At 53.9% G+C, this 23,837-nt stretch overlaps 1 protein-coding gene across 3 annotated transcripts; it reads left to right on the top strand.

Moving 5' to 3' along the window:
* Nucleotides 1-1,708: 1,708 nt before the first annotated feature.
* SLC12A4 (solute carrier family 12 member 4) lies at nucleotides 1,709-23,740 on the top strand. Of its 3 annotated transcripts, XM_032486587.1 has the most exons (25): nucleotides 1,733-1,927; nucleotides 3,630-3,675; nucleotides 7,036-7,130; nucleotides 8,582-8,713; nucleotides 12,145-12,291; nucleotides 12,378-12,432; nucleotides 14,122-14,252; nucleotides 15,566-15,807; nucleotides 15,960-16,174; nucleotides 16,733-16,897; nucleotides 16,974-17,072; nucleotides 17,343-17,400; nucleotides 17,764-17,938; nucleotides 18,353-18,471; nucleotides 20,071-20,169; nucleotides 20,358-20,477; nucleotides 20,681-20,785; nucleotides 21,037-21,205; nucleotides 21,476-21,671; nucleotides 21,785-21,954; nucleotides 22,041-22,172; nucleotides 22,252-22,359; nucleotides 22,550-22,737; nucleotides 22,853-22,986; nucleotides 23,166-23,740. In XM_032486587.1, exons 1-25 carry the CDS (start codon nucleotides 1,862-1,864, stop codon nucleotides 23,255-23,257), a joined length of 3,258 nt encoding a protein of 1,085 aa, XP_032342478.1. In that variant the 5' UTR covers nucleotides 1,733-1,861; the 3' UTR covers nucleotides 23,258-23,740. The 3 variants fall into 3 exon arrangements, with proteins under 3 accessions (XP_032342477.1, XP_032342478.1, XP_032342480.1); XM_032486586.1 differs by lacking the exon at nucleotides 3,630-3,675 and having other exon boundaries at nucleotides 1,709-1,927; XM_032486589.1 differs by lacking the exons at nucleotides 1,733-1,927; nucleotides 3,630-3,675; nucleotides 7,036-7,130; nucleotides 8,582-8,713; nucleotides 12,378-12,432 and having other exon boundaries at nucleotides 12,162-12,291.
* The last annotated feature ends 97 nt before the right edge of the window (nucleotides 23,741-23,837 follow it).

Here is a 23,837-nt window from a genome sequence, read left to right as displayed (position 1 = left end):
GCCATAGTCACCTATCTTCCTCACACAGCACCTGATACCACCCCTGAGGAGACAGGCCACATGTAGGGGCTGGGTGGGAACTACGGGGGACCTTTGCAGAGCTTCAGGGAAGACCAAACAGGGGGCACCTGTTCATTCTTTATTCAAAAAACGTGTTGGGGCTAGGGACTGAGACTACCAAGGTGATGAGACTGAAACAGTTCTACCCATGCAAAATCCACAGTCTAGTGGGCATGAAAAACATTAAAAATCCCCACCAACACATTTCTCCCTGAAGTGGGTCCTCTGAAAGTGCCCCAGGGGAACCCAACCCAGGGGAGAGTGAGGTGGGGTGGTGGGGAGGTGGGGTGTGTATCAGAGAAGTCTTCTGTGGGGGAGGTGGTACTCCAAGCTGAGACCTCCTCCATACAGAGGAGTGGTGAGGGCAGATGGTAGAAAAGCACTCTGTCAGAGTGAACAGAAACTCCTTAAAGTTTGGGAAAGTGAAAGGGGCCAGAGAGGCTTAGGCTGGGGAGGAGGATGGGGAGAGATACAGCTAGAGAGGTTGGAGGGGCCAGGTGGGGCAGGGCCTTTTGGGCCAAGAGAAGAGCCTGAGATTTCTCTTCAGAAGAGATGGCTCTACCATGAGCAGGGAGTCCACTGGGAAGGCTGCTGCTGTGGGCAACTGAAGGTGGCGTTAAGGACAGGTCAAGTCAGCAGGCCCTGTCTGGGATGACTGTAGGGTAGTGGGCAGAATGGTGGTCAGTTCTGAGGTCCTCCTGCAGGGCCCAGCGACTCTGTTCCCTGAATCCACCTCAGAGCTGGAGGCTCAGAGTGTGAGGCAGGTTGGGAAGATACCACTAGTTCTGATATTCTAAAGCCCTCTGAGTCATAAAAGGGAGAAAAATGGAGACAGAGGTGGGCTCTGGGGTTTTCTGATAGAGAAACAGCTGAAAGGATAACCTTGAAAGATAAAGATGTTAAAGTAAAGCCAACTGGATAAGTTACCTGAAGCAGTGGAGTAGAAAGTGAAAGAAAAGTTAAAGGCAAAAAAATAAATTGCTTGGGTAAAGGAACCCTCAGGAGGTGAGACAGTAAAAGATAACATTAAGATGAAAGAACTAAGCTGAAGAATCCAATGCAGTGTCCAAAGAGGCAAATGGGGCCAGGCAAGAGGGATGGGTGTCCTTCCTACCGAGGAGGAAGCAGCCTCTAGTGAAAGGGCAGGAATCCCCCGCACTGGAGGGTACGGGGGATGGGACAGGACCTTTCCGGGGGTTCAGCTTCCAGAGACGCGGAGAAAAGGTATGAGACAGAGATAATGAAAATGGGGAGGGATACCCAGGAATAGCGGGAGGCCCTGGGCAGGACTGAAATGACCTCTGCGGTCCTGCCTACCTTTCCCGTCCTTAAATAACAGAATTGTCACTGAGCGCTCACTAGGCACAGAGCGTAGAGCCAGCGAGCCCCATCTCACGGAGAAGCCCCAAGAGGTGGAAGTGCCATTTTCCCATTTTACAAGTACTGCAACTGAGGCTCAGAGAGGGCAGCTCACTACCCAAGGTCACACAGGAATTGGCCCTCCCCAGGGCATAGAGCGAGTAGTACTCCTGCCTCCGGGGGGAGGGCTTCACTCCGCCTGGGCCCCTCTTAGGGAGGAGCCCGCTGAGCCCCTCCTGCTCCCCGCCTCCGAGGGGCGGCCCGGGGGGCGGGCGGAGGAAGTGAGCACAGCAGGGAGGAATGCGAACGGGCGGGGCGCGCGGGCCTGGGGCGGCGGGGACAGCCGAGCAGGCGGCAGGGGCGGCAGACGCGGCAGGGCCGAGAGCGCGCGTGATGCCTCACTTCACCGTGGTGCCAGTGGACGGGCCGCGGCGCGGCGACTATGACAACCTCGAGGGTCTCAGTTGGGTGGACTACGGGGAGCGCGCCGAGCGGGAGGACTCGGATGGTGAGGGAGCCCCGGGAGGGTTCACTGGCTGGGTCCTTGGCGGGGGCGGGGGCAGGGGAGCCGGCCACGCGGGGCCCGCACTCACGCCCGGCTGTGCGCGCACACGTCGATGCGGTCCCAACTTTTCTTAGACTGCGTCTCCACCACCAGTCCCTCGCTCCGCGCACAGACCCGATTTTCCTGGGCCCCTGGCGCCCGCGGTCGGGCCGCCCTCCCCGCCCCTCCCCTTGCGGGCCGCGGGCGGGGGCTGCGGACGTGGCCGACGGAGGCCAGGCTAGCGGTGCAGCCTGGGACGGGAATAGCGTCGAACCTCCATCTCTGCCCCTTACCGGCTGGAAGCAACAGCGGCAGCCCGGACCCCAACTCTTTCACCTCCTGTGAACTGCCTCCAGCCTCTTGTCTCGCCTACACTTTTGCGCTCCAGCGTCTGTATCCCTGAGACTACCCTCTCTCCTCTCCCCTCCCCTCTTCTCCCCTGTCCTCCAGGTGCCTCCAGTACTTGGGCCTTGGAGAGAAGGCTCTGCCTGCCTGAGGGGGTCTGTGGGTAACTGGCTGTGGATCACTTACGTTGATCCCAGGTTACCTCTAGGTACAGTGGGCATCTGGAACACTCATACGGGACCAGGCTTGTCTAGGCGCTTTACGTGAATTAACTCGTTTATCCCTCCCAATTTCCCCTATGGGATAAGTACCTGTTACTCACACTTAGGAAGGAGTGAATTGAGGCATGGAGTGGTTATGTAACTTGCTCCAGGAGATTCAAATCCAAGGTTGGAGACTCCAGAGCCCTAACTTTTAACCTAAATGTTAGAACTGGGCCAGAACGTAAACCCCTCCTCCCTTCTAGGTTCTTTCCTCTCTCGGTGCCCCTTTCTCTATCTTCTCCCCCAGGAAGCCCACAGGGGATTGTCCTTGCCAGGGCTCACTCATGGAGTGTGAACATTGCCAACCAAGAACATGTGTCTGTATGTGTAGCAGCATATACACATGTAATTTTGCTGTGCATGTGTACATGCTGTGGGGTACCACAGAGTGAAGGTGGGTTCAGGATAGCACATTCTCATGGGCCACTGGGCCACTTTTTCCTGCAGGGTTGTCAGTTGGGATAGATTTGATGACAAATGCTTAATGTCTGTGACTGACCAAGATGGAGATATGCAGGGAATGTGTGTGTTGGTGGCATGTGTCAGGTGATATGATCTTGACTTGACTCTGATCTGTCTGTGATGGTGACATGACTGAGGTGATCCATGCCTGATGTAGGTGATGGCTATATGTGTGTCACTTGACTGCTGTATGTGGAGATGGCACAGGATGGTGGCATGGGCTGCTGGACATCATGGAGATTTTAAGGCTTGATTTTACAGCTGTGTGGGTTCATACACCTCAACCCTTACCCCAAGCCATCACCTGCCCCTGGCCTTGTTCCAGTGGTCAGAGCAGGAGCCAGCATCCATCCCTCCTCCTCTGTTAGCCCTTGGAGTCCCTCTCTCCCCAGAGGCTGGGCTGGTCTACATCCCTAAGATCAGCCTGGACCACTAAGCCAGCAGAGCTGAGCCCAGCCTCTGGCCCCGCCTTGGCCTCTCACAGGGTGACTACAGGGACCTGAAGCCACATTGGCTGAGTCTTGCCAGGTCCCTTCAGACTCAGCCAGCTCCTCCCACTATCCTCCCCACCCTTTCCTCCTCTTACTCCTTTTCAGCCAGACCTTGACTGCGTCTGCGGTATGGGGGACACTCCGCACCCTGGTGAGTGATTATGATCCTTTTTGGTGGGGACTGCAAAGGGTCAGGGGCACAGAAACAGTGACCCTCAGGCCCATCTCATGGGGGGCTCCTAGCCTGGTATCTGAATCTCTCAAGGCCCATATTTCTGCTTTAAGGGTGCAGATTGGCCTGTTCATACAGCCCACTGTGGCCTGTGGGTGAAAAGGTTCTAGAAGGGTACCCCTGGCAGATACCTGTGAGCACAGAAATCAGGAATGTCACCTGGATTCCCCACTTGCAGCTGGTGTGTTCACAGCTGGATGCAGGAACACACATATATGTGTATCTCACAGGCAGCCCCCAGGCCCAGCCTCCATGCTCTGGTTCACCAGGGGTTTCAGGTGGTATCTGAGCAGCTTTGGCCTGCCAGGCATGCCCAGACCTGCCCTGGAATTTTTGGAATAGCTGAGGGCAGTACAGACATCCAGGCACTGCTTAGACAACTCCCACCCCCAATTCCCACAATCCTATGGGAGTTGTCCTTAAAGGAGGTTTTGGGGAACTCCATGGAATGCCTGCTGGTTGTCTGGCACCATACTATCCCTTTTCTGTTGTATCTGGGCAATTGGAAGAATGGGTGTTACTTAGCTCTACTGCATAGAAAAGGAAACCAAAGTGGCACAGAGAAGGTGAGCAGGTTGCCCTGGGTCAGGGCACGCAAGCTAGATTGCTAGCCACTGATCACCAAGAGCCTTGAATATGCATACCCTTGCCAAACTGCAAACTCTTCTCTAGTTAAAGGCTTGTACTGCACCCTGGGGTGCCTCCTGGGTTGGATGGGGGACCAAAATAGGAGTAGGGAACCTACAGCCCAGCTCCCACCTGGCTCTGGTGGATCCTGGGACCCAGGTTTGGCCTTCTCACTGTGCGACCTTGCTTCTGAATCTCTCTGAGCTTTCCTTTCCTTGTTATTAGAAGGAGGTAAATGATACCTACTGGAGTGTTGCTGTGAGGACTAGAGGTAACCCTTGAAAGGGCTCTGAGCTTCCCTGGAGCCATAGGATTGGTTGGGTCTTGGAGGACCATCCATAGGCAGTTTTGGGGAACTGCTGTGTACTCAGCTCTGTGTTTTTTTGATACTAGTGCAATCCTCAGAGAGACAAGGCAACAATGGTGGGGCAGGCTGCAGTGCATGAGTTTAGAATAATTTATAATTTACTTTCAACCTACTTCTACAAAAGGTTGAAAAGAGATATGCAACACAAATGTCCCCTCAAAGGATTTTTAGTGTTAGAAAGATCAAAACCATGTAGAGAAAATGGGCAAGGACTCTGGGATGAAGCAGATGGTGACTGCGTCTAAGGAATAAATTTAGCTTGGAGACTCCTGGCAGCCAAGGCAGAAAGGGAAATAAGATGAATTCTATAATTGCCATTTTCTGACAAAATGAAGTCTCTAAGTTATTTAGGGGAAGTGCTCTCTCTTTTTTTTTTTTTTTTCTTTTTTTTGTCACAAAAATCCAAGAGTACTTTTCAGAAGCTTCTCACTGAAGGGCTGTCAGTGTAATGGGCAGCGTTAACTGGGTTTTCAGATTTTCCTTATGGCTCCTTGTCCTGATCCTAAATAAGCATCAGGGGCACAGCAAATGTCATAGGGTTTCTGAGCTACATGACCCCACAAGGCTTTAACATGGTTCATTAGGCTGACAACCTCCCACTACCTTTGTGCTGTTGGCGTTGACCTACACACAGACATGTAGCTCTTAGGACTGAACTGCTTGGCTCACTTAGCTAGTGCAGGTTCCTAGATGAGGTGATATACCACTTTTACATGATGTGGGAAGGAACTCTGCTCCAGAAATTGTCATCAGCATGCTTTACCTGTCAGTCTCCTTGGGCAATAAAGAATCCACAGTGCAGGACCTGCTGAGTGATTGTTGGCTCAGAGAAGGCAAGTTAAGTCTCATACATACAAGAGGATGTATCAGATGGAGGAGGATGCATCATTCAGCATTCTTACCTATAAAGAAGAGAATTAGATTGTGGGCTATTTAACCAGAGAAAGTTAGCAGGTAGCTCTCACAAAACCAGGCATGGTCAGAATACCCCACTAGTCTGGATTGGTGAAGACACTTCTGTTGCCACCTCCATCGATGGACACCAGGGCCACACTGCTGCCACAGTCATTGCCATTAAACACCAATGTGGCTTCTTTGAATCAAGATGTCAGCTTCCTGTTTGCTGTGAAGCCTCCAGCCACTGCCACCTCAGCTGCCAGACTGTCTGGAGGGGGAGAAAAAAAAAACACTTAACAAGTAGAAAAGGAATACTTGATGTCTTCAGCCTGCTTGATGGAAAGTTGGGAATGTCACCCACCGAGACTCACAAAGGACACAGTCTGGAAAATAGGGAAGCGTGTCAATGCTGAGTGGCCAGAAAAAGCAGCCAAGCTTTGAGAACTGAGGCAGGCTTATTTTAAAAAGGTGCATCTAGGGGGCGGGTATAGCTCAAGCGGTAGAGCACAGCTTAGCATGCAGGACCTGGGTTCAACTCCCAGTACCTTTAAAAATAAGTAAGTAGACTTAATTACCTCCCCCCTCGAAAACAAAAACAAGTGCACCTCGCTCCTTTCTGTGAGGCTTCCTTGGAGCTGAGGCACTGTCTCAGCCTGGCGGGTAGGTGGAAGCCAAGATTGACCATGAACCTAGTCTGGGCAAGTGACCGGGATCTAGGGGCTAGGAGGTCAACAAGCAGATCCTACCAAGCAGTCCCTGCTCGGTCCCATACCCACACCCTCCAGTTTTTGTAGAGCTTTCCCAGACCTTGCGCTCACTTCCGCTCTCCAGTCTCCTGCTTGCCCCTCCTCCCAGGAAGCCTCGGGGCTGCGACCCAGGACGTCCCCGCGCGGTGCATGGTGGGGTAGCTAGTAGGTAGCCGGCTGGCCATGGGCGCAGAAGGAACCCTGTGTGGCTTCATCTATCTGGAGGGCAGCACCAGGGGAGGCCCTGAAGACACAGAGCCTTTGGCACTGAGCACACTGGGTATTCCAGATAGCCCTGGGAAAACGGGAGTATGTGTGCGTTTTGGGTGGTGGTGGGGATCTGAAGGCGGGCCCTGGCTGGGCCCCGCCCCTCCCGGCAGGCCCCGCCCCTCGATGTTAACACGTGCTGAGCTAGTGCATCTGGCCCTTCACACCTGTTCCCTCTGCTAGATGAGTTTAGGCGCTGCCAATTCTGGTCCTTTCAAGGAGGCTTGCAGGGTGTGACGGGGGGACAGGCCTAGCATAGTAACACTGGCCCCCAAAGTGTTCCACAGAGATGATGGCTGGTTTGCTGGGGAGGGGTGCAGGCTGGGGGCTCAGGAGGCAGCCCCTGACTGGGATTCTGTTCCTCTCTCTCCACAGGACATGGCAACCACAAAGAGAACAGCCCTTTCCTTTGTCCCATGGAGGCTTCCAGAGGAAGTGACTACTATGACAGGAACCTTGCACTGTTTGAGGTAGCTGAGGAGCCATTCTGGGCCACAGGTGTGGCAGGCAGGGGAGACAGGGCAGGGACATGTCAGGACTCAAGCCTTAGCTAAGCAAGCAGGCTGGATGTTGTGCCTCCTATGTCTCAGCTCCTCCTCCTCCAGTCTCTCCTTGTCTGTCTCGCTCCGTTGGCAGTCAGACTGCGGTCCCCTCATCCCTTTGAACTGAAACTGCTTTCCCTCCCTGAGGCCACTCACAAACCTACCTCATCACCACGTCCAGGGGGGTTCACTTTTGACTAACATGCAGCCCCTCAACAAGTTACCACCTCTCAGGATTTCTTACCTCAGGATATCCCTTTGTCCTCTTCACTCCTAGGACTTCTCACAGTCCATAATTCTTCCCTCTTCTGTGAACTTTTCCTCATCCTTCATGGTTGACTCCTCATACTCTGTCCCCATCAAGGTCACTGAGGCCTGGTCTTTCTCACTAGATCTGCCCCCATCTCTCCACATCTGCAACCTCAGTGGACTCCTCTGTGGAAACAGTCCCAATTTTGTACCTTTGAACTTGAATAACATCATTTTCAGATTCAAGCTCAGAGTTTGATCTGGATGGAAGTCATGGTTTAGGCCCCTAAATTCTGACTCACTCATTCAGTTGACCCATGGAAGCTTTGTAGGCTCCTCAATCTCCATTTACCCCAAAGACCCACATTCATTTCTCACTCCAAACTAGATTGTCCTTGTGTGTAGGGTCAGAAGGGAGCTGACAGACAGGGAAAGACTAAACATGGGCAAGAGGCAGGTGGAGGCACAGTGCTGGGTAGGTCGCAGGAACAAGGAAAGCCTAGACCCAGTAGGGGAGCTTGAGCCCTGGGATGCCTCCTGACCTGGAAAAGCAGCAACTTTCTGCAGCAAAGTCCTTGACCTGGCCCCACCTGCAGATGGTATAGGAGGTCAGGATCCCATGGGGATTGAGGTGGGTTACTCACAGGGCCTGGGGCCTGGTGGAGAAGCTCATCTGGGAGGATCAGGGTTTGGGCAAATAAGAGACACTTCACCTGTCCCTCTTTAGACTTCCTTGGTTCCCTGGGGTGATTGGGGTGGCTTTTTTGTGGGAGAGTAGAAGGAAGATATGGGTCCCAGAGGCCCACTCATTGCTGAGAGGTGGCCAGGCAGAAGAAGCAGCATGAAGTGTGCCATTTGCCTGTCTGCCAGCCGTGCCCTGCCCAACCCTCCACCTTGAGGCAGGTAGTTTTCACAGATGGGCTGGTAGTGATTGTAGCCAAGGTGGGGCAGAGAGAAACAGTTTCTGAGTGCACATGCTGGGGTGTGGCACCCACACCTGCCCAGTCAGCTGGCTTGGGCTTCCCCAGGCAAGAGCCCAGGCCTGCCTCAGGGCTTGGCAAGGGGCCAGAGGCCAGGCTCCTGGTGCCAGCTGGGCCCACTGCCAGATTGCCCTGTGGCTCTGTTTACAGGAAGAGCTGGACATCCGCCCAAAGGTATCATCTCTTCTGGGCAAGCTTGTCAGCTATACCAACCTCACACAGGGTGCCAAGGAGCATGAGGAGGCTGAGAGTGGGGAAGGCACCCGCCGGAGAGCAGCCAAGGTGAGCTGGTCAGGGGCAGTAGAACAGCCATTCCCAGGAAGACAGATTCAACACCATGGAACTGACAGTTTCCCCACATAGCTGTGAGCATCCCAGGGGGATTGGGTGCCAGATGTGGCAAGTGTGGAGGATGGGCACTGAGTGCTTTGGGCTCAAGGAGGCTGCAAGGGGTGGGTTAAGCTCCTCAAGGTGTAGGGCCAGGAAGGCCCTCAAAATTAACAGTGAGAGCGACCAGCTGCCTCTACTTAGCCCTCTCTGTGTGTGAGGCATCGTGCTAAGCAGTGGGCCTGGGTTCTTGCTTGTTATCTTCACCACAAAGCTGTGAGGCAGATGCTATTATCATCCCCATTTTACAGATGAGGAAACTGAAGGTTAGGGGTGTTAAGTAACTTACCTAAAGGGAGTTACCTTACCTTGTAACAATCAATGTATAACACTGGGAGACAGATTTGTGGATTTATTGTGAGGCATATGATTATGTAGAATGCCAGATCACTGTATCCCATCAGGATGGATAAGGGTTCCTTTGGAACCAGGAACCTGGTTATCCCTTGGGGCTGTGTGAGCCTAGAGCAAGTGACTAAACCCTTCTGCCCTTACTGTATTGGCTCCATTGGCAGACCCCTCTGACAGCCCCTGGGTTCCTTGAGCACCAGAGTCAGGGGTGTTAGGAGCATAACATTGCGTCTTGGGGCTTCCCCTTCCCTCTCCTGGTCCTACCTGTGGTTGCTGTCTAAGCCTCAGGCCCTCCAGCCCTCCTCTTTCTTCAGAATGACTTTGCACATCCTTGCTTAGCTCCCATGTTTGATGGGATTTGGTTTAACTGAAGGGTGGTTTTTTTTTTCCTACATTTTTGATTTGGTGGCAAGGAGCCTTCCCTCCACATCTCCTGACTCCCTGAGGTTTGAGAAGCAGGTGTAATTTGGAAGAAGCTTGGGCCTGACACTAGCTGTAGTATTCTTGCTGGTGGTCAACACAGGCAGGAGGAGCTCTTGTTTGGGATAAGCTTGATCCCCAACCTCAGACCTGCTCATAAGATTTGGACCTTACTGAGGTGGGCCAAGGAGAGAGGGTAGACTAGGCTGTTGTACACTCATCACATTGCCCTTCCAGGAGGCAAACCAGCCCACACTTCAGAGAGGACACACAGAAATCTCACACACACCTGAAATCTTGAGGTCACATAGACCTCACCCCTACCCTATCCTGCTTATTGTGATTTTGCTGGTATTTTCTAGACTGCAGTTAGCAGAGGACCCTGACTATCCCTGGCTGTCCCTGTTCAGCCCTGCAGGGGATTCTCAGCCTCTGAGAGTGCTAACTGCAGTGGGTGGTGGGATCCTTGGGTAAGATCCTCTTCCCTGTCCTTTCAGGCCAAGTCTAGGGAACTGGTAGCTGAGAGTAAAAAGGTCCTTAAGAAAGGCTGATGTACAACTCAACAAGGTGTGAGAAGAAATTCTGGGTTGCTGAAGGACCATGATCTCTTGGTCTTATGAGAAGCTTATGAGGGTGCTGGGGCCCAGCCTCAGCTTATCTCTCCAGCTCACCTGGCCCTAGGCTAAAGATGTGAGAGGGTGGCTAAGTGTCCCAGCTCCAATAGCTTTTCTGTGGAGGAAAGAGGAGCCTGGTCAAGCCCACAGTGAGTCTGTAGGAAGCTGGGGAGCTGGGTCCACCAAGCTGTGTTCCTCAACCAGGGGGTTCTGAGCAGGGGCCTCAGCAGAGGAAAGCTTAAAGCAGGAAAAGGCGGTCCTCCAACCAGATCATGCCAAGACTATGCCTCTCATGGCAGCCACTCCGGCTCAGGCCTGGTGACCTTCTAAGGCTGCCAGAAGTTATTTGGAGATGCAGAAAGCATTTCCGGCCTTGCCGTTTCCCACACTGCCCTTTTCCCAGAGTGACTCAGCCTAGAATGGGGGTGGGGGCTGGGAGCTGCCACTGTCCAGTGGGTGGTCCAGGGCCTCCCACAGACAGAGCCCAGATGAGGTATATCTGTCGCCTACACTGTGCAGGACAGTTTAAGGGACCATTTGTTCTTACTCAGGCCCTTTCAGGCCCTTCTGAGCTCCTTTAGGCTGCACACAGATCCTGTCCCGCCTGGAGCTATGGCCACATCATTCTCTCTCCCACCCCAGCTCCAAGGCAGCAGGCTTTGCTGGGACTCTGGTGGAAGCCCACTACCCTAGGCTGCACTCATGTGGGGCTCAATTCTTAAGAAGGCACCAGCCCTGCCTCTGTGCTTCAGCCTCTGTCGTGGCCTCCCAGCTGGCCCCTACTCTGCCCTTAGTTGAGAAATCCAGCCTGGATATGCCCATTAGACCTTCCTTACCTACCCTTCAGCCTGAGTCTCTACTCTCTATGTAGGATTTTCCTGGCAGGTTATCCCAGAAGCCTGAGGCACCACTTACTGAGCTCAGGAGCACCTTTTGAGTACCTGTAGGGCCTGCTGGTGATAGAACAGTAAGCAAGCCAAGTCTACCCCAGTGTGGTCATGACCCATTCACATAAACAGTTACAGTGACCTGTCTGTGACCACTATGATGGAAGGATATAGCAGATGCTGAGGGGATGCAAGAAGAAGTACCAACTCCACCTAAGGCAACCTAGGGGGACTTCCTGGAAGAGGCAACAGTTAAGTCTCCTAAAGGTTTAACTGAAGAGTTTGACAGGCATTGAGGCAGGGGTGACCCTCCCAGGCAGAGCCCAGCATATGCCCTGCTTCAGAGGCTCTGAGGGACCAATGTCATCAGGACTGAGGCTAACAAAGAAGGTGATGAGGCACACCTGGTAGTCCAAGTCAAGGAGCCTGGCTCACACTGTGGATTACAGGATAGACAATGCAGAGGGTTCTTAGAGACCTGCTCTGGCAGCAGAGTGGGTTGGAGTGTGGAGAGGCACAGAAGGCACCATCCAGGGACCCCAGGAGTAGTGCCCTAGTTTCAAGGAACTAAGGCTGAGGCAGGGCAGGCTGATCTCAGGGCAGCTTGAGAGGCAGACTGAGCAGGACTCAGTGTCCACAGGACTGGAGTCAGGGATTGGAGAGAAGGAGGGTCAGGAACAACTTCTTGGACTCTAGCTTGGGTGACATGGGGCCTGGTGGGTGAGAAGGTAGGGATCTGAGCAGACCTCACTTTCCAGAAATCTCACAGAAGAGAGGAAGGGAAGGGGGCAGTACCTTGAGGGTGAGGTGAGGCTCAAAAGCTCACACATAGGGTTTTGAAAAAAATCAGGTATTATACTTTCCCAGGCTTAAACTGTTTCTTCACATATGAAAGTCAAGATAGACATCCTGTCACCTCACCCCCTGCACTCCCCCAGACTCCATCCAGGATGCCCCTCTCTAACTTGTTCTCTGGTAGAACACCCTGAGGGTGTGGAACTGCTGAGTGACTAGGAGCTGGCTTTCTGTCTACCCCCTCCCTCCTGCTCCACAGGCACCCAGCATGGGCACCCTCATGGGGGTGTACCTGCCCTGCCTGCAGAATATCTTCGGTGTTATCCTCTTCCTGCGCCTGACCTGGATGGTGGGCACGGCCGGTGTGCTGCAGGCCCTCCTCATCGTGCTCATCTGCTGCTGCTGTGTGAGTATCTCAGCTGAGGCAGGGGCCACGACCCCCCTCCCGAGCCCGCCCAGTTGAGCTGCTCACCTAGGCCCTCCTTCTCACAGACCTTGCTGACGGCCATCTCCATGAGTGCCATCGCCACCAACGGTGTGGTTCCAGGTGGGTGAGTGCCACTCAGGCCTGAGGGAGGAAATGGGCCCAGAATCCACCTTGACATGTCTGGGAATCCTCAGTGCCCCAACACACACCTCCCCCCAAAGCAGTTCTCTTGTGGGTCTTAGTCCTTGACTCCATGGCAGTACCACCACTTAGGAGCATCTTTGCTTGATGGAGTTTGAGGTTGCTATTGCTTTGTGTTTTGTTCGTGACGGAGTTTGAGGTTGCTATTGCTTTGCGTTTTGTTTGTTTGGGGTTTTTTTTTTTTTTTTCTTTTTTAGTGTAAAGGTAATTTTTTTTATAAAGAAAACTAGGGCTGATAAAGAAGGTGATGGGTCACACCTGGTGGCAGAGTCTGGACCACACTGTGGATTACAGGATAGACAATGCAGAGGGTTTTCAGCCGGAATGATGAGATTGCACTTGGTTTTCAGTTACCCCCATTTATTTATTTATTCAACCATGTATTTATATCACTATGGACTTTGGAAGTTTATTGTATGCTTTAGTTTGTTGCTCTAGCTGTTCCACTTTGGCTATTTGGCTACTCAGGTTGGCTCCCGGGTTTGAATTATTTTATATTTTATTTTTCAAATAACAGCTTTATTGGTATTAGTATAAAAGTAATAGGGGGGAAAACGCAATATATGTTTACCATAAGAGAGTTTGAAAATGCAGAAAAATGTAGAAAAGAAAATTGAAAGTACCCATAATCCCACTGTCTGAGTTCATAACTATTAGCATTTTGGTACATGATCTTAGGGTCTTGTAAAGTATTGGTATATATTGTTTTCCCCAAACTCTGTGTGTGTGTGTGTGTGTGTGTGTGTGTGTGTGTGTGTGTGTGTGTGTGTGTGAGTTGTTCCTAAATGCTGCAGTTTTTTTTTAAAACAGGATTGATATCACTTAATTTAGGTGATTATTCTCCTACTCTTGGGTTCTACTTTTTCACTATTGTAAGCATCATTGTCAAGAACAGCCTTGCACATGGATCTCTGTTCACCCCTGGCAATTAGGAGAGGGTCCTAGAGGTGGAAATATAACATGAAAGGGATTAGCCTTTTTAAAGTTTCTTGATCCCTGTTGCCAGATTTTTCACCAGAGAAGTTTCTACAGGGAAAATGGGATCACTCTTGTCCCCTGCACCCTCCCTGGGCCCAGGGCCCAGTGTTGACTCTGACAGTCTTGCCAGGGCTGTTAGACTCTGATGGAGGCACAGATTCAGGGCAGGAGAGTCAGCCATGGACATTCACCTGGTGGCCAGCCCTAGGGACAAAAAAACTAGATAAGACAAGCCCTGCCCTCGTCTGAAGGGGTCAGACTAACAGACACAGCCCTTGGGAGGGGTGAGGCATGATGAGAGAGGACACACCCAGCCAGAGGAGGCTGTGGGACTGACCTAACTGTAGGGAGTTGGGGGACACTGGGCCACTTAGGCTTTGCTGTGGATATAGAGCTGCCCCAGCAGAGTAGTCATTTCATTGGCCCATGCTGGGTGTTGGAGTCAGATGGAAATGAGGTCCAACCCCAGCCTGGCCACTTACTAACCATGCAGCCTTAGGCAACCCTTCTGCTCATCGGTAAATGGGAAAAGCAGTCCCTGTCCCTTAGGGTGGTTGTGAGGGGTTGTCATGGGGGAGGCCACCTTGAAAAAGAACCAGTCTTGACCTGTGTACACACTCTCTGTTGTAGCTGGGGGCTCCTATTTCATGATCTCCCGCTCACTGGGGCCAGAATTTGGAGGAGCTGTGGGCCTGTGCTTCTACCTGGGAACAACATTTGCAGCAGCCATGTACATCCTGGGGGCCATTGAGATCTTGCTGGTGAGTCAGGCTAAGTCCTAGCCAATTCTGGTCTTGTCCGAACGGTCCCTTTCCCACAGGCTCATGCTCCCCTCACTTCTGGTCAGGGTCTGGGGAATGTAGGAAGCCTCCTCAAGGGAAAAAGATCTTTGTTCCAGCAAGTCTCCCCTTCAACCCTCTGCCAGTTTCGGCCAGGCAGGGAAGAGGCCTGGCTATTTTCACCTTGGCTCTGTATGTTCCATCCACCCGGGCACCATTTCAGCTGTGGTAGATGATCTGTGAACTACTGTATTTAACTCAGTGACAGATCATGGTGGTGATGCAGAGCCTGCCTTCTGGGCTCCTGTGGGCTCTGGCCAGCTCTGTCTCCCCCAGGCCTCTATGCCAAAGCCTTTCAGATCCATCTTATCCTCATCCCTAAATCAGGGTGAACAGCCACAGGACCTTGATTGGAGGTTGGTACCCACTCCGTGGGCCCCATGTGTGCTCTGACTCAGCTTCTGGCTCCCCACTGAACTGCCCTGGCAGTGGGAGAAGGGGGAGGGGTAGAAGGAAGCACAGGGTAACGAGTACCCACCCCTGCGCATCCAGACAGTAGGAGATGTTTAGAGGAACTGCCTGGTTATTCCCACCTCCAGTTCCTCTGCCTGTAGTGTGGACCCTGCTTCTGGATCTTCTGGGGTTTTAGGGGTTTTTTTGTTTTCCTGTTTCCCACATTCCTACATTTATTGTTTGGATTTCTTCTATGAGGACATTTGCCCTCTTTTCATTTGTTTATTTATTCCACTATGTATTTATATCAATATGCACTCCTAGATATTTATTTTATTCTTTGGCTCACAATCCTATAGTATCATTATTTATTTTGTTGCTTCTCAAACTGTTCCACCTTGGCTATTTAGCTATTCAGGTCAACTCTTATGTCTGGGTCCTTTTTTTTTTTTTTTTTTTTAAATAATAGCTTTATTAAGATACAACTCACATACCATACAATCCACTACCCATTTAAAGTACACAATTTGATGGTTTTTAGTATATTCACAGAGTTGTGTAACTATTATCCCCAGTCAATTTTAGAACATTTTCATCACCCCAAGAAGAAACTCCATAGTCATTAATGGTCACTCTCCATACCCCCAGCCCTAGGCATCCGTTAATCTGCTTTCTGTCTTCAATAGGATTTTATCAAGTTTACCTATTCTGTACATGTCATATAAAAATGGTCTCATACAATATACAATCTTTGGATACTGGATACTCTTTTAACAGAAAACCAAGATGATATTTCCCTCTCCAAATAGGGAGATTGAACCTTCTTTGTCTTCTTGTTTCAGACCTACATTGCCCCGTCAGCTGCCATTTTTTACCCAACAGGCACTCATGACATGTCAAGTGCCACCTTAAACAATATGCGGGTATATGGGACCATTTTTCTGACTTTCATGACCTTGGTGGTATTTGTTGGTGTGAAGTACGTGAACAAATTTGCCTCGCTCTTCCTGGCCTGTGTGATTATCTCCATCCTCTCCATCTATGCTGGGGGCATCAAGTCTATTTTTGACCCTCCTGTGTTTCCGTAAGTAACCTGGGAATACATCTAGGCATTGCATGGACATCCCTCCCATGTAGGTGGCCCTTGATGCCCTGAGTTGTAGAGGCTGCAGGGTGGGAAAGGCTGGGGTCTCCAGCTGAGCAAGTGCTGATGCTTTTGCCCCCCACCCCCAACAGAGTATGTATGCTGGGCAACAGGACCCTGTCTCGGGACCAGTTTGATGTCTGTGCCAAGACGACTGTGGTGGACAATGAGACAGTGGCCACGCAACTATGGAGCCTCTTCTGCCACAGCCCCAACCTCACCGCTGACTCCTGCGACCCCTACTTCCTGCTCAACAATGTGACTGAGATCCCTGGCATCCCCGGTGCAGCTGCTGGCGTGCTTCAGGGTGCGTCCTCCCTCCTGTCCTCCTGCTCCTGACCCCCAGGCTGAGCAGGAGTCAGGGAATGAGCACGGAAGGACAGTGGAGCACAGAGCCATCCTTGTGTGGCCAGCTCAGGAATGGGGGGCAGGTCTGGCTGCCTTCCCGGCCCAGCAGTGTCCTCTCAGCCTGGCTCCTGGCAGCTAGGTTTTGGGTGAATGGAGCCTGTTTGGCCCATGTCCCAGGCCCGCAGCAGTCCCCAGAAAGTTCTGGCAGCCCCTCTCTCCCCAGCCACCATCCCCTGACCCTGCCTGGGATTGTTCTCATAGGAGCCATAAAGGGCCTTTGTCGAGGAGGCAGGCAGTGGTGGGGCTCTGGCTGATGGTGGTTCAGCCATCTCTGCCTGTCAGACTTCTCACCAAAGAGCTCCATCCCCCTGGCCAGGGCAGCCCTGTGGCTGACACCATAGCCATTGTGCTGAAGTTGCCCCACTGAACCCCCAGAGCCTTGTAGCCTCTGGCTTTGCCACCCAAACGTCCTTGGGAAGTAGGTGGGGCTATAGTGGTGATGCTGCTGCCCCCACAGAAAACCTGTGGAGCACCTACCTGGAGAAGGGTGAGGTGGTGGAGAAGCATGAGCTGCCCTCCACGGACGCCGTTGGCCTGAAGGAGAGCCTGCCCCTGTACGTGGTGGCTGACATCGCCACCTCCTTCACCGTGCTCGTTGGCATCTTCTTCCCCTCCGTAACAGGTGAGCCCTCTTGCCTGCCCACCCAACCCGCCCCTGCTCCCAGGGAGCCCCTGAGGGAGTCTTGTTGTTTTTGGAGGCATAATGGCTGGCTCAAACCGCTCCGGGGACCTCCGAGACGCACAGAAGTCCATTCCAGTGGGGACCATTCTGGCCATTGTTACAACCTCCCTTGTGTGTATCCTTCCCAGGCCTGGGGCGGGTGGGGAGGGAGACAGGAGGCTCTTGCCTGCCTAGCAGTCACAGGCTGGCTCACACAGACACACCACACGTGCATTCACATATACTTTACCCCTCTCATGCTCGAGGGGTGTATGCACAACACAAAACCCTCAGCTGTGGGTGTCCCAGCTGAGTCGGCTGGCTAAGGCTCGGGTGGGTGCTGTGTGGGAAATGAGCCGGGGCAGCAGTGGCGGTGGAGGGCTAACTTTCCTTAACACAGCTGCAGACTTCAGCAGTGTGGTTCTCTTTGGCGCCTGCATTGAGGGTGTGGTACTCCGGGACAAGTAAGTGAACTGGGCCCCTCCCTGTGGCAGTGGGGTCAGCTTTTGCCTGCCCTGACACTGGCCCCCTTCGCACACGTGGTCCCCACACATGTCTTCAGGCTGCTGGTTGCCAGTGGTGGTCTGTGCTACCAGGTGGGTCAGGCCCCATGAGGGACTTTTGCTTCTGAGAGGACAGTGACGTTAGGATCAGGACTGGGCCGAGGGGAAAGGATAGAGGCTGGTGAACTAGCCTCTGCTAAGGGGCCAGAGCTCTGTCCACCAAAGCCATCCTTCCTGACCCCTGCCATTCCTCACTCTGGGCGGCCCTACCCAGGGTTTGGGGGGCTCCTTGCATGGAACATGGCCTGAGCCCAGCCCCTGCAGGTATGGTGATGGCGTCAGCAGGAACCTGGTGGTGGGCACGTTAGCCTGGCCTTCGCCCTGGGTCATTGTCATCGGCTCCTTCTTCTCAACTTGTGGCGCCGGCCTTCAGAGCCTCACTGGGGCACCACGCCTGTTGCAGGCCATCGCCAAGGACAACATCATCCCCTTCCTCCGGGTAGGCCTTCTGCCCTAGCCCATAGCCTGGGTGCTCCTGGCCCCTCACACTGGCTAGGGGAGAGGGGTAGGGGGTATGGGTACATTTTATCCAGCTGGTGTCTATATTGGCTCCAGGGCCACGTAGCCATCCATGGAGAGTTGCTGAGAGCTGCCCTTGCTGCTCTGCTGTTGGCAGAGCTGCTTGGGTCCAGAATCCTCAGAGCCTCTCTATGGCTCATTAACAGCAGAGGCCTGGAGAGTTGAAGAAAAGAGAAACTTATGGTACCTATTGGGATAGGCATGGGTGTGGCCTAAGCCCAGAGGGATTTGGGGATGATGGAGGCCAGGCTGTGACTTGTGGCCTAAGGTGTGGCATGAGAGCAGTGGGACCAGCTTCTTCCCTTGCTGACCCCATTGACCCTGGTGCATGCAGGTTTTTGGCCATGGGAAAGCAAATGGTGAACCAACGTGGGCACTCCTCCTGACGGCACTCATCGCTGAGCTGGGCATCCTCATTGCCTCCCTTGACATGGTGGCCCCCATTTTATCCATGTGAGCTGGGAGCCAGGGCAGGGCAGGGGGTGGGATTGGGGAAGGTTCCTCACACTCTCAGCACCCTTCAGCCTGGGGCCCCAGGCAACTCCCTGTGACCCCATCTGGTGTTGATGGCACAGCTGGGAGATGTATCAGGCTACATGGGGAGACGTTTATCTGGTAGAGTTCAGCCTACCTCTGCCTTCAGGAGTGAGTCTGGCACTTACACATAAGTTTTTAATTTTTTTTTTAATTTTGGGGGGGAGGTAATTCGGTTTGTTTGTTTATTTATTTATTTATTTATTTATTTATTTATTTATTTATTTATTTATTTATTTTAATGGAGGTAGTGGTGATTGAACTCAGGACCTCGTGCATGCTAAGCACGTGCTCTACCTTTGAGCTATACCCTCCCACCTTGGCACTTAACACAGAAGTTTTCAAGAGACTAGTAGATCCCATGTGCCTCTGTGGGAGACCCAGAGCAGAAACAGGGCAAGCACCCAGTCCCTGGCACCTTAAGGAAGCCACCACTGCCCTGTACACCTGTTTTCAAAGTGGTTTGCTTTTAATGTTCTGCAATCAGCTGGGCATTTGAATCTACCAGTGCCCTGCAGGGGGCGGTCAGCACATGGTAATTTCCAGGGGTCCCAGAGGCAGAGCTCGTGTTGTTACTGTGTTTACCTCCGCTGGTGTGTGGCCCACTCCACCTCCTCACACATCTTGCTCCACTGTCCGTGCTCCCTCTTGCTTGTTCAAGTTATGACCCTTCACTGCCCCACTCATCCTGTGGGGCTGACAGGACCCCCTTTCCTGCCCAAAACAGCCACCCAGTCACAGCCAGGCCTGCAGGAGTCAGTGCTTTCTTACCTCCGCCCGTTACTGCCCAGCTCCCTCCCACAGCATATACCTGAAACCATTCTTGCCAGTCGTCTTGAGTGGTGACTCCTCACTGCCCATGCCAGAGGATGTATCTTAGCCTTTATGACGTGGTTCCTCCTGGCAGCCCTAAAGGGACTGACCACTCCCACCTCATGGGGGTCCCTGCCCCCTGGCATGCCCTCTTTAATAAGTCCTCCTGACTTCCTGTCTGCCCTTCCTCTCCTCCAGCTGAGGGTGGAGGTTGGCACCCCCTCCCCTCAGCCCTCTTCTCTGGAGGGCTCACCTGGTAGGCCTCCCCTGTCCCAGTCTCTCCCATTCACCATGGTGTCTAATTCAGTGATTCTAAATGGCCCTTGTCATCTTCTGACCTGCTTCTCCCCACATTCATGACAACTAGTCACCCAGGCCAGAGTTCTGACCTCCTCGCCACCATCCCCTTCCAGAGCTACACTCAGGGTTCCGCCTGCTTGCAGCCCCCTCCCCTCCACTGCCTGTGAACACCCGCTCACCCTCTAAGACCTGGCTCTGAGGACACTGCTCCAGTGTCCCATCTGCATCAGCATCATGCCATGGGAGCGGGTGCTGTGAGGCTGAGAAGACCTGCCTGAGTGCATGCAGGGCAGGGCTATGACATGTCCAAGTTCCTTGTCTAGGCCCATCCCAAGGAAGGGCAGGGACATCAGGTCTCTGGCTGCCAAGGAGACTGCTCTGTACCAACCACTCCCTGTGCTGCAGGTTCTTTCTGATGTGTTACCTGTTTGTGAACCTGGCCTGTGCTGTGCAGACGCTCCTGAGGACCCCCAACTGGCGGCCTCGGTTCAAGTACTATCACTGGTACGTGGCAGCTGGGCCCCTGAGCCAGGTCCTCAGACATAGGAGCTATTGGGGAGGCCAGGAGCCCCATTCTGGATGGAATTTGAGTTTCCTGGTTCGCACTTAGTGAGAGACTGGGGGCTGGAGGGCTTGGCTTGGGGCTGTATTGTTCTTTCCTGATTCTGGCCTTTTCCCACTCTCTGGCCCAGGGCGCTGTCCTTCCTGGGCATGAGCCTTTGCCTGGCTCTTATGTTTGTCTCCTCCTGGTACTATGCCCTGGTCGCCATGCTCATTGCAGGCATGATCTACAAGTACATTGAGTACCAAGGGTGAGTGAAGGGCTGCCGTCTGCTCAGGGTAGTTGGGGTGGTCTGTGTGCTGGGCTAGGGGCTGAGACATCCTTTGTTAGCCACTGTGGGCATCGGGGCTGGGAAGCTGTGACTCTGGGCCTGGCCCTCCTCTATTTCACATACACACAGACACAACAATTGGGTGGGACCAGGGGCTCACCAACTTGTGGTGGCCTCTGCAGAGCTGAAAAGGAGTGGGGTGACGGGATCCGAGGCCTATCCCTGAGCGCCGCCCGCTATGCGCTGTTGCGGCTGGAGGAGGGGCCTCCTCACACCAAGAACTGGCGGTGAGTCACGCCCAGCCTGGAGGGGGCCGTTCTAGGCTCTCGGGGCACCGTGAGGGTGGGAGTGTCAAGAGGTGCTGGCTCCCCCTTCCTAGTCTGTGTTCCCCATCCCAGGGGCACCCTCCTGCTTGTTGGGCCTTTGGATCTCCACTACCCAAACCTCTGGGGGCCTGTGAGCTGAGAAGGGAAGGAGAGGGGCTCCCTGGAAACCTCTGACCCTGATCTCAGACTGTCTCCCCATTTGGCCACCGCAGGCCTCAGCTGCTGGTGTTACTGAAGCTGGATGAGGACCTTCACGTGAAGTACCCACGGCTCCTGACTTTTGCCTCCCAGCTTAAGGCTGGCAAGGGCCTGACTATCGTTGGTTCTGTCATCCAGGGTAGCTTCTTGGAGAGCTATGGCGAGGCCCAAGCAGCTGAGCAGGTGCCTGCTGTGGGGTGTGGGGGCACTGAACCAGACTAGAGATGTCTGGGCTACAGCTGCCACACAGGGGAGAGGACCAATCAATCCTGACCAGCCAGGTGTTCAGCGCTGCTGCCACCTGAGAGCTGGAACAAGGCGGGTACGACTATCCCATCTTGAAAACATGGCCTCTGGGTGGGTAGCTTGCCCCCATCCCTAGGGGACGTTGTGGGGAGCCCCGCAGAGGGGATGCTGATGGTCTGGCCTTCTGACCTGGTATGGTCCCCACAGACAATCAAGAACATGATGGAGATTGAGAAGGTGAAGGGCTTCTGCCAGGTGGTGGTAGCCAGCAAGGTGCGTGAGGGGCTGGCCCACCTCATCCAGTCCTGCGGCCTGGGCGGCATGAGGCATAACTCCGTGGTGTTGGGCTGGCCCTACGGCTGGCGACAGAGCGAGGATCCACGTGCCTGGAAGACCTTTATTGGTGCGAGATGGTCAGGGCCTGGGCTCAACCATATGGGACAGGGGCCAGGGTTCAAGTGAGGGCAGAGACCAGAGGGCCACAGGCTGGCAGTCAACAGTGCCCCTCCTCCCCAGATACCGTGCGCTGCACCACGGCTGCCCACCTGGCCCTGCTTGTGCCCAAGAACATTGCCTTCTACCCCAGCAACCACGAACGCTACCTGGAGGGCCACATCGACGTGTGGTGGATCGTCCATGACGGTGGCATGCTCATGCTCTTGCCCTTCCTGCTGCGCCAGCACAAGGTGGGCCAGGTGGATGGACCCCGTGACGGGGACTGGGCCCTTGGAGGGGTGGGGTATGAATGAACCACCAGCTGCTGTCGCCACAGGTTTGGAGGAAGTGCCGGATGCGTATCTTCACGGTGGCCCAGATGGACGACAACAGCATCCAGATGAAGAAAGATCTGGCCGTCTTCCTATACCACCTGCGCCTTGAAGCAGAGGTGGAGGTGGTGGAGATGGTGAGCCACCTGCCCTGATGTGGCCCCGTGGATATCCTGCCCCACGTAGCCCAGTCCTCACAGCTCACCCTTTCCCCAGCATAACAGTGACATCTCCGCATATACCTACGAGCGGACACTGATGATGGAACAGCGGTCCCAGATGCTCCGGCAGATGAGGCTGACCAAGACTGAACGGGAGCGAGAAGTCAGTGGCCTTCTTGGTTCAGGGGGCAGGGGCGGATGGCAGGGTCAGGCCTTTGGAGACACCATCAGGTGGGGGCATCAGAATGACCTACCCCAGCCCCACCCATTTCCCTGAGGCTGGATGATCATGTTGGGCCAGTCAGGACCCCCTTTCCCATGGCACCAAGGCAACCTCTTCTCATTGTCCTCAGGCCCAGCTGGTTAAGGATCGGCACTCAGCCCTGCGGCTGGAGAGCCTGTACTCAGATGAGGAGGACGAGTCTGCAGCTGGGACTGACAAGATCCAGATGACATGGACACGGGACAAGTACACGGCAGCTGAACCCTGGGACCCCAGCCATGCCCCTGACAACTTCCGGGAACTGGTGCATATTAAGCCGTGAGTGCAGCAAAAAAAAAAAATGGACCCAGTCACATTGGTGGGGGGGGGGGGGCAGGCAAGCTCTGTGGGTGGGTTGGAGGAGGGGGGCTGTGATCAGCTGCATTATCTGCAGGGACCAATCAAATGTGCGGCGCATGCACACGGCTGTGAAGCTCAATGAAGTCATTGTCACACGCTCCCACGATGCCCGTTTGGTCCTACTGAACATGCCTGGACCACCCAAAAACAGTGAGGGTGACGAGAACTGTATCCCTTTGTGCAGAGGCAGGCAGTGGGGAGGTGGACAGTGTGAGGTCAGGCCAAGAGCTCCCCTCCCCTCCCTAGCACCTGGGGGGGTGCTAGGTTACCTCACTCTTACTGATGAGCTAAATTTCCCTGGGTGCCCCTTGGTCCTCGTGCTGCCTCCTTGACCAGATGCCCTACAGACATGGAGTTCCTGGAGGTACTGACAGAGGGCCTCGAGCGGGTGCTGTTGGTACGTGGTGGTGGCCGTGAAGTCATCACCATCTACTCCTGAGCCCAATACAGACTTGCGGCCTAGAGTGGAGAAGTCCAGGGTAACAAACAGCCCCCTTCCAGCATCCACCCACCAGCCCTGCTTTGCCCAGCCCTGCCCTGGGCCCAAATTTGCTAGGTCTCCTTGGAGACTGGGCCCAGGCCTGGCAATGGAGATGGACCCAAGGTCCTACAGGATCCTGAGCGGTTTGGGGACTTTCCTGTTCAGCACCCCAGGAGGCTGGCCCTGGCTGGAGAAGACTGGTGGGGGCTGACGTGGGGTTTGAAGGCAGCTGTGCCAGGAGCACTATTTATTGCATATTTATTGTTCGGATGTCACCAACAGAGAGGAGGGAAAGGGCAACAAGGGAGGGGTCTGGCCCAGCCTGCCTGCAGGAAGATCTGGCTCAGGCTACTGTGGGCAGGGACCCCCGCCAAGCCGAGCTGAATGGAGCTAGCCAGCTGAAGCCTGACTTTTTTCAATAAAACATTGTTTACTTCTGGGCCTCCTGCTGCCCCAGCTCTGTTTCCCCTGGCGCCAAGGGAAGAAGGCGGAACTGAACTCAGGCCCAGAGCTGGCTCCCTAAGGCTGTGCCCCTTTC

The sequence above is a fragment of the Camelus ferus genome, chromosome 9 (assembly GCF_009834535.1).
Source record: "Camelus ferus isolate YT-003-E chromosome 9, BCGSAC_Cfer_1.0, whole genome shotgun sequence".
NCBI lineage: Eukaryota > Metazoa > Chordata > Mammalia > Artiodactyla > Camelidae > Camelus > Camelus ferus.
Note: the sequence above shows the minus strand (reverse complement) of the source record. Positions and strands in the feature narration are given on the sequence as shown.

Bases quoted from the DNA above. Each gene is read 5' to 3' on its own strand.
- SLC12A4 (XM_032486586.1), top strand. From the start codon at position 1,720: ATGCGAACGGGCGGGGCGCGCGGGCCTGGGGCGGCGGGGACAGCCGAG. The intron at 1,928-7,035 runs GTGAGGGAGCCC...CTCTCTCCACAG, and splicing joins CGAGCGGGAGGACTCGGATG to GACATGGCAACCACAAAGAG. The intron at 15,808-15,959 runs GTAAGTAACCTG...CACCCCCAACAG, and splicing joins TTTGACCCTCCTGTGTTTCC to AGTATGTATGCTGGGCAACA.